General features: G+C 40.9%; 1 protein-coding gene across 4 annotated transcripts in view; it reads right to left on the reverse strand.

Moving 5' to 3' along the window:
* Positions 1-18: 18 nt before the first annotated feature.
* The window catches only part of LOC147026914 (interleukin-13 receptor subunit alpha-2-like), a 47088-nt gene continuing 37106 nt past the window's right edge, over positions 19-10000 (reverse strand). For 3 of the 4 annotated variants that reach the window (XM_085882811.1, XM_085882815.1, XM_085882814.1), the window contains 8 exons: positions 9490-9637; positions 9119-9239; positions 8740-8918; positions 8016-8146; positions 5532-5664; positions 4824-4935; positions 4494-4578; positions 19-1637 (listed from right to left, as the gene is read on the reverse strand). In XM_085882811.1, coding sequence (XP_085738937.1) covers positions 1446-1637; positions 4494-4578; positions 4824-4935; positions 5532-5664; positions 8016-8146; positions 8740-8918; positions 9119-9239; positions 9490-9637 — 1101 coding nt within the window. In that variant the 3' untranslated portion in view covers positions 19-1445. The remainder of the gene's footprint in view (positions 1638-4493; positions 4579-4823; positions 4936-5531; positions 5665-8015; positions 8147-8739; positions 8919-9118; positions 9240-9489; positions 9638-10000) is intronic. The other variant, XM_085882813.1, reaches the window with a different exon arrangement.

Below are 10000 nucleotides of genomic sequence, written 5' to 3' on the forward strand. Positions count from 1 at the left end.
GCAAACACATGTAATGCCTTTTTTTCTTTTTGGAAAACATAATAATTATTTATTGTACATGAATGAGGGTGGTCCAGCAGAAGGCCTGGTTTTAAAGATTCCTAAAGTTTTGCAAGTCACAGCCAAGCTCGCTGAGTCGAGCTGATGCCATCTTATCGACAACACCCACATTTCTGTAAATGATACAGATTAAGAAATCTCCATAAGCCACGGGTGTCACACTGAAGCCCAAAGGGCCGTGGCAACATAGATTTACAAAAGTTTTCATCAACTTCCAAGTCTTGTGCATAGTCTTTGGGAGTAGCGGGGGCTTGGGAGGAAATTATTTACGTTAAAGTAGAGTACGTACTGCTGAACTATACACGGTAGTTGTATAGCATAAAACAGCAGATGTATAATGTGTCTGAGCAAGTAAAGAACAACTGCAAAGAAGATTCCCCCAGACATGATCAATACAACTTAAATGCTCAAGTAAGAATTAGAAATTCGAACAGCACTACTTCCCTGGATGGAGAAATCTACACAAGAATTGATCACGTGGTCCCATTGTGTGTTCATGCTTCATTATGCGTCATACATTATAAAATATCAATGAAACAACAGATCTTCGATTGGTGACCCTCTCATTTGCTTAACTAAAAGATATTGTCCCAACGGCTTTAATCGGTGCAGGGCAGCAATTCTACACTGACACCACCTGGTCTCTAATGTGTCACCTGAGGAATGAAAGTTGATTGCAAGTTCATCACCAGATGATCAATGGCGGGCAAATGTTGCAGGACAAATAAAACTTGGCGAAAATGTTGATTTGTTCGGTGTTTCCAATATGAGCAATTTTCTCATGATGCTCCTGCCCCAGGTTTGAGTTCCATGTACTGTGTTCGTCGATATTTAATCAATGTCTCCTAACCTTCTTCTTCAAACAATATGTGAACAAGCATATAACACATTGTAGACCAATGTTATAAAACCTCTTAAATCACTCCCAAACTAAATCGTTCAAAAATGCAAACTCTAAACACTCATCACAACGTCATCATAGCCTTACCGGATCATCTCTTACAACCTAGATGCATAAGAAACTGAGGAGTGTGGGGATATTGGCAAGACTTGTTGCAAGCTGGCATGTGCATTGGTGATAGTATCTGGTGTTTGGTGTAGCGTAGGCATGATGTGCCGATTGGCCTCATCCTGTGCCAAAGTTCCTTGTTCTTGTTAACCTCAAGGAAGAGGTCGTCAGCAATGAAATGTATGGTGACCGCTCGTTCGCCATGCACTTTCATGAAGCAGAAGTGAAATCGCAGGAGCATCGACTTTCAGACCATTTAGCTTATCTCCAACCTCCAAATAATGTCTCGAGTGCTTTGTTTGGCTCACTGCGCCATCGACCCAATTTATGTGATGACCGAAGTGAAAAATCTCCAGTTTCACAGGTCGAAGCCTCGTTAGTCCATCCTAAGAGCGATCGTCTCATTGGCTCGTATGTCTGTGCGTGGGATGAGCAGACTCCCAACAGACAGACCTTTGTCTTCCAAGCCTCCCTGCATTTCCTTGCAGAACTTACTGTCGTTAGACAGTACTTCAATGTGCGAATATGCGTCGAGAGGGTTGACTTTCTTGCTCTTGTCTGTTCCAAGCTGCAATACATACGAATGTTGTGATTGGTACGGTTCATCCTCACATCTTTAAATAAGATCAGCAATTATGATTCTGGAAATGGGATGCTTTCAATTGCAAATACAAGTTGATTGTTGGCTTGGAAAAGTGGAATCTTTCAGACTCATTCACACAGTTGACAATATCCACAGGCCGCCTACATCAACAAACACAAATGTTTATTATTGTTGTGGAAATGTGGGGGAAAAAACATATGAAGGACAAAAACCTGGTGAACATCCAGCTCGATAAATGCAGTTAATTCTTCTCTCGCATCTCTTATGCACTTTCCCTTTCTATGGTTCTATTACTGCAGTTTATTCTTTTTAAACATTTTTTTCCTTGCAAAATCGAAGATTTTTCAAGTATATTCGTCAGTCGATTTTTATGATTCTGTCTGTCTGTTTGTCAATCGCCGACAGGTTACAATTTTAAACCAATCTTCATGAAACTTCACCATGTGGTAGAGTTTGTCAGAGGCAAGAAGCTTATTGTTTTTGAGGTCAAAAGGTCAACACAGGGCAAAGGTCAATAAATTTGTCTGATTTCTAAAATCCTCAATTTTCATCCGATTGACTCGAAATTTGAACTGGATTTTCATATCAGCTTACTGAATTCAACCATCAATTGTTTTTGAGGTTAACATTGGCCAAAAGGTCAATATCGGCCAAAGGTCAACAATTTAGGTGAGATTTCTAAAATCTTCAATTTTCATCTGATTGACTTGAAATTTGAAGAGGATTTATACTTCAGGTCACTGAATTCAACCAGCCAATTGCTTTTGAGGTCAACATGGACCAAAAGGTCAACATAAGCCAAAGGTCAACAACTAAGGAGGTATTTCTAAAATCCTCAATTTTCATCCAATTGACTTGAAATTTGAAGAGTATATATAATTCTGGGGACTGAATTCAACCACCAATTATTTTGGAAGTCCACATCGGCCAAAAGGTCAACATAGGCCAGATTTCTACAATTGTCAATATTCATCCGATTGACTTGAAATTTGAAAAGGAGTTGCATGTTTGGTCAATGAATTCAACCAACATTTATTTTTGAGGTCAAAATTGTTTTATGGATTTTGCAAGTATCATGCTCTGCACGACGTCTTCTTCTTGTTTGTCTATTTGTTTGTTTGTCAATCGCCTACAGGTCACAATTATAAACTGATTGTCATGAAACTTTACCAAATTGTAGAGGTAGTCTCAACTGAGAAGCCTATTGATTTTGAGGTCAAAGGTCATCTTGAGGTCGAATTTGTAAAATCGTCATTTTCATCCGATTGACTTGAAATTTGAACAAGATTTGCATATTGCGTCACTGAAGTAGGAAAGCTACGAGTCGAGGTCAAAAGGTCAAAGGTCAACTCATGGTCAAACTTCTAAAATCATCAATTTATCTCTGAATAATCGTCAATGTTCATTCGATTAAGTTGAAAATGAAAAAGCAATTGCATAGTACATTACTGAATTTTGGAAACCAACAATTTTTGAGATTAAAAAGTCAAAAGTCTGCTCAAAGGCAAACATCTAAAATCGTCAATTTTCAACTGAAAAATCATCAATTTACTTCCTATTAACTTGAAAATTAAACAGCAACTGCATAATCCATCGCTGAATTTGGAAACCAACTCTTTTTGAAGTCAAAGGTCAATTTCTAAAATTATCAGTTTCAATCTGCAAAATAATCAATTTTCATCCGATTGACCTGAGCTTTGATTAAAATTGTTAATTTTAATCTTCATGAAATGGACAATTTGATGTATCCATGGCAAACTTTGGAGAGGGGTGGATTTTGCAAGTATTGTGCTCTGCACAACATCGTTTTCTTGTTGTTTTGTTTTGTTGATTAAAGTTGTGGTTCAATAAATCATGATTACAGGAGATGTCTCAAGGCTGTTACAGTGTGGGAAGAGTTCCCATGAGTTAAGGTGTGCAATCAGGGGTCCAACAGGATGATGCAGATGTAACACACTTACTTGCCTTTGAGTAGTCGAGTTTGTACTTCATTCCCGACCTGACTGTAAATTATCGGATTGGTGTTTTGCAGGCAGGGTGAAGCATCATTGTGAGTGTTGTCTCAAAGATGGACATTAAGCTGGGTGTGCCATCTCCTAGAATTCGGTGGTTGACGTTTAAGATTCCACTGTGTCTTTTCTGAAGAGTGGGTGAGTTATCGTCGACATCCTGAACAAATCCCAAATTCCTGTCTAAATCGGTGAAAGTCTCATGTCAGGCCTGGCGAACCAGTCCATGCAGAAGACTAGGTCAATCTACCTCCTGCACTTGATCTCCTCAACCCCTTCTCCACAAGATGGTGTGATAATCGGAGACATTCATGAAACAGTTTATTCATTTTAATCAGCGAAGCCTGGTGTTGCCTAACAGTTAAGGTGGCTCGCTTAAGATCTCAAGGCCTTGAGTTTGAGCCCCTGTCCGACCGTCAAAATAAAACCAGGTGGGTTGATTCAGCCTGTCATCCTTCCTTCTGCAAAATGAGTACCAGCTTACTGGAAACAGGGGGCACTGCATCAGCAGCTCAGCTGCGCTCCCAGCAATGATGCAACCAGCAGCCACAGGCAGCATGCAAAATAATAATGATTTTAAGCAGAGGGTAGTAAGTCGAGGTATTAGTCCATAGTCCTGGTTTTGAAAGATTTGCATGTCTCGCTTGATGAAGAGAGGTCAAGACATGGGCATTGTTTAAATGACAAGTTAAAGTGACAGAATAAATAAATCTTTCCGATTTGTGCATGCTTAACTGTATTTATTCATTCCCGCAGGTGAATGAACAGCACTTCGGATTGTAGAAATAACTCAGACATTGAACACACTCACCTTCATATCAACCTTCGCAGAAGGTTTCAGGGTCAGAAAAGCACGGCTTGGATCAGGGATATCTGGCCAAACCAACCTCACGAAACTAGAGATAAAAGTTTGAAAAACTCCATGAGAGGAAATCGATTAATATAACATCTTTGCCTTCAAGTCACAAGCATCGAATCACGTTACGAGGAACATCCCACAAATCGAATTCCAATAAAACGATTAGTTCATGGAATGTTATCCGTTCATCATAATGAGACTCGAGTATACTATATCAATGGTCAGCTATCATGGATCAAAAACAACATTTATTTTACTTTCAAGTCATGACGTTCTGCTTACCTATGCCAAAATCTTAGGAGTAGAATCACCAGCATGATTGGAACTATGCAGCAGGCAGTTACCCAAATGTATGATCTCAGGTTTTTGCTTTTTCTCTTTCTTAAATTCACTGCTGAAAACAACAAACGGGATATTAAGAGATGTTTCTTCAAGTTAAGCACCTGTCTGAAGACATGGATAATTTTCTTTTGGGGGTGGTTGTGGAAGACATTTACAATACCCACTAAAGTATCACTTAACTCCAAGTTGTCGTCGTCGTTGTGGTTGTTGTTGAGTGTCCAGGCCCTGTTTCAGGATTGGCTGTGGACCATTGCTCTAAGGTGAGCGACATGGCTCCATGCTTGGGAATTGTTCAGGGTGTGAGTGACAATTCCCCTAATCTTTTTTGAAATACCCTCTTTTATGGGATCATTGAGGTTTACCAGCTAATGCCAGCAGAGCGATGCATGGCTTAACGTCACATCGGAGGGACGGCAACAGCGCACTCTGATCTCTGATGCAACACCTGCCTGCAAAGTGCCAGTCCTAGACTTTATGATCAGGTGGAGAATCGAACCCAGATAAGGTAATTAAAAGGCAAGTGAGTTATCCTTGCACCGTCCTATTGGACGAGCCCAAGGCTTTCCATCTTTCAGGTGACCTTGTTTAAATTACATTTTAAGCACAATGCAGTTGAAATAGGTTCGATGAGCATATAAAGAATCATACCAGGAAGGTTCCTGCAGACCAGGTCGCTGTATAATCTTTCGTAATATTCTTGCTTTGCTTGGAGGCAAACCTTCTGGACCCCACGTTCAAAACAGTCCAATGAGTAATAAAATGTGTTTGAAACTGTTACATTCTGGGCATTTGGGGGCGAGGGCATGACAAAACACTTCTGTTAGAAACAAGAGAACACATAAACAGTCAACTGCTCATCCTGATTTTAACAACAGCTTGTCTTTGTCGTTTAGTTCATGCCTCGACACAACTAATATAAGGCAAGATGTGTGTGTGTGTGTGTGTGTGTGTGTGTGTGTGTGTGTGTGTGTGTGTGTGTGTGTGTGTGTGTGTGTGTGTGTGTGCGTACGTGTTGTTGATTGGTATCTTCATATGTGGGTTTCAGAATGTAGAATGGAGTCCTCCCAGGGTGGGCTCAAAGTATTCACCTTCATTTCGGTAAGGGGTCACAATTCACAGACCAAGTTGTGACGTTTTCTGTTCTCAAAGTTTTGTGCCTATGGCTTTCTTCAGGATCGTCACTGAACCCCAGACAGCTTCGAACTGTCGTTCGTTTGCAGTAATATTCCCAAGGATAGTTTTTTCATATCTCTGTGAGGTTCTTCTTCATCATTCCTGGAGTTCCATCTTTCACTGGTACAACTGTGGCATTCTTCAGCTTCCAGGATATTTTCACTTCATTCTTGAGGTCTTGGTATTTGGTCATTTTCTTGATTTCTGTATTGTTGAGTCCAAAATCACTGGAATTAACACATCAATTAGCATTGCCTTCTCTTTTTTTGTACCTAAGTATGATATTTGGTCAAAACACTCTCTTTTTGTTGTTCATGCTCAATGGAATCATTAGGTCGTACGTGAGCGGTACTTCCATGTTTTCAGTGATTGCTTTTGGTAAATGTTCCCACCATTTTTCTGGAACTGGAATGTCGAAGTTTTTGCAGATGTGCCAGCAGATTACTTTACAAACTCTGTTTTGTCTTTGTGTGTACAGCTGTTCTGACACTGTGTGTGTGTGTGTGTGTGTGTGTGTGTGTGTGTGTGTGTGTGTGTTTGGTCATTAAGCATAACATATCATTGTCTTTGCTCATGCCACCTCCACCCCTCTCCTTTCTCTCTCTTTCTTCCTCCTCCCTCCCCCCCCCCACTCACTCTTCCTCTCTCTCTGTCCTCTCCTCACAGCCCCCTCCGAATAAAATGCAGCACTCTCTTCCCACACCTCTGTCACTCTCTTCCCTTGTCTCTATCTCTCTCTCTCTCTCTCTCTCTCTCTCTCTCTCTCTCTCTCTCTCTCTCTCTCTCTCTTTCACACACACACACACACACACACACACACACACACACACCCTCCCTCCAGCAGTGTAGGGCAACATTTGGTGAGGCGTCGCTCTCTCCACCTTGCTTCCTTTCCCTTCTCTCCCCCTCCCTGCCTCCCTCCTATCCCTTCTCTTCCTCCCCTCTCTCCCCTCCTCTCTTTCTCCCCACGCTCCTTATTACCCCAGTCAGTGAAGTGATGGGATGTATTTGCTAGTAACATAAATATTAAGAAAACAGAGCAAGAATTGTTTGCTTGTTCCGTAACTTATCATAATAAAGCCACTCACCAAGTTTCAGTTGAATATGTTAGAGGGTATGGGAAAGAGGTTTGAAAAAGCACAGGTGAGGCAGACAGATGGACAGACAGACAGAGTAAACCCAGAGTCCCCTCCGGTGAAACCTGATTTGGACTAATAAAAGATGAGGAAAACCCAATTGAGTTATTGTTACTAAGAGATCACCTATTCACTGCATATGCAAATAAGGATAGGATGTGACATTGAAGGATAGGAAATCAAATGTGGAATTAAGAGATAGCTTAGGTGTGGAAAGCATGAGTGAGGTTATGCGTAGGGGTAGGTTGAGATGGTTCGCACATGTGGAAAGGATGTGGGTGGGTAGTTGTGTGAAGAGGTGTATAAATATGAATGTGAATGGAAGGTGATCTTGAGGCCTTCCGAGGAAAACATGGGATGTGTTCCTGAGAGATGATCTTTGAGTTAAAAACCGAACAAGAGGGCTAGCAAGGGATCGTGCAGCCTGGAAAGCAGCCATTCGGTTAACCACGGCTAACACATGCAAGCATGGAAATGGCCGGAAAACGATGATGATGATAATGATGATGATGATGATGATGATGATGATGATGATGATGATGATGATGATGATGATGATGATGACTCCACCTAATCATCCCCACCTCCCCTTCCTACCCTCATCCACAAATCAGACAGGGCAAATGTTCAGCCATATCTGCGGACATAATGGCCCTTCAATTCTACCATTTCCTCTACTCCTGTAACATCTCCTCCCAGGGACACCTTGTTCTTTCTATCTTACTGCTTGCCACCACCTTGTTACCAGAGGAAACTTGCCCCCACATTACATTCAAATAAATTTGTTTGTTGTTTCTTTGTAATTGTTCATTATTACCCATACCCAGGTAACTTTCGAGCCATAGAAGTGAAGTATGTATTCCAATCTCAGGTTGTTGTTTGGAGTCTCCCACTGTAGGAATAGTTCAGTGTTGTTTATGGACATGTTGAATCCAACAGGGGCAGCAGGTTTCACTGCAAATGCAAACAAACAGTTCCTTGAATGAGCCACATCCATGCCAAGGTTGAAGCCTTAGTGTTCAAACAGGAATAGGCTTTTGCTGGGTCCACAAGTTCATGTTATCCACAGCTTCAGCAAAACGTCGTGTTATTCATTTATACAATGTAGAACTTGGCTTCTGCTTATATTATTTCTGGGGTGTAGCTATTGTGATGATGCAATGTCCCCCATAGATGAGGCCAGGAATTTAGAACTTTGCAAGGATAGCCAGTGCACTATGGTGTGGTCATTTTGAAAGCTACTGGAGGAAGCTTAATGACCATCAACAAATGTTAGCAGATGGGATAGCAAGCTTAAAGTGCCTTCAAAAGGATGGTGCAGTCGTCGATTCAAGTATCTGTTTGTGAAGCACCAAGGTGACGTTTTATCTTTAGGAAGGGATTCAAACCCAGACAAGACAGCTCAAAGGAGAGCGCACTGTACCTGTGAGTACTATACCCCGCCAATTGGTGTGATTATGTTAAGATAAAAAAAAGTTCGGGTTTAGGTGTGTTGTGATGTATGTTGATCTTTGTAGATCCGAATAATATTGATTGTTTGTTCTCACCGTATTCTTCAATCTCGAAAATGAGAGATTTTGGCTTTATTTTCATCGTAGAACTTGAGCCATTGATGAGGAGGAGGTATTTCGTTCTATCGTTACACGGGAAGATGCAGGCCTGGTGGGTCTTGCCTTGTGTGATGTACCGTGTACATCCTCTTCCCACCATCTTATCTTGTTTGACCCTGGCATGCCAGGGAGGGTTAAAACATTTCAGCCATTTTTACATATGTAATAAGTAGATGCCCCGAAGCAAATTACTTCAAGTCGCTGGCAATTATATCAACTTAGCTTGATTATATGCACAAGATGACAATGCAACATTTAGATTCACTCCTTACTCGATAAGAAAATCCATGATTCGAGTGAATGACAAAAACAATACCAGTAATACAGACGGTATGTTGTGTTTCTTGGAGCTTTAGGTCCAGGCTGCCAATGGCAGGTCATTTCCTCCAGGTTTAAACACACGCACGAGAGGTTTGTTACTGCGGTACGTTCAGCAACTGCAGCAGCCAAAAACAGATGAATTGGCAGAGATTTGCATTGCACTGATTGCATGGACAGTGTTGAAAGCCAGCTTTGAATTCATATTGGACAATATCAAAGAGGAAGTCAGAGCACGATTTGTATACCCAGCACATTATAATGAGTTACCATCCCATGAAAAGCCGAAACAATCATAATGAGAAATCCTAGAAGGCGTAGTGCCAACCGGAAAGGTACGGTTCTTCTATCCCTGGAATTGGTACGTACATGTTGGTGTCCAGGATACCGGCTTACTCCATCTCAAACACGGTATTCCCCTTTGAAAGGTGCACATGCGCAGTTGTAGGGATTCATGAGGTTTCACAGCAATATTTCTGGAAGTGTAAGTAGTATTGACTAACTTGTATTCACTCCGCTGGAAAAGGAAATGGACATTATGGGATGGGAGTGGAGAGTGAATAGACGATTGACATGCAATTTTTTTTTTTTTTTTGCTGGAACCATATGTCTTCGAGTTACATTGAGATACTAAATTTCATCCTTTTAGTCCACTCAGAAAGTACCAAATATTTATATATTTGTGAGTGAGTCATGGGTTAGAAAGAGCTTTATATATTTCATAAAATATTCCATATAACTTCCCATGTAAATGATTGTAATGCAACTTGTATTATTACAATTTAATTTTTTTTTCTTAATTTCAGTAAAACTTATAATCAAACATATTTTTGAGAGATGTGAGAGATGTGAGAGAGAGACACAGAGAGAGAGAGAGAGA

The sequence above is a fragment of the Eptatretus burgeri genome, chromosome 5, assembly GCF_056783735.1.
Source record: "Eptatretus burgeri isolate ZD-2024b chromosome 5, Ebu_testis_v1, whole genome shotgun sequence".
NCBI classification, from domain to species: Eukaryota; Metazoa; Chordata; class Myxini; order Myxiniformes; family Myxinidae; genus Eptatretus; species Eptatretus burgeri.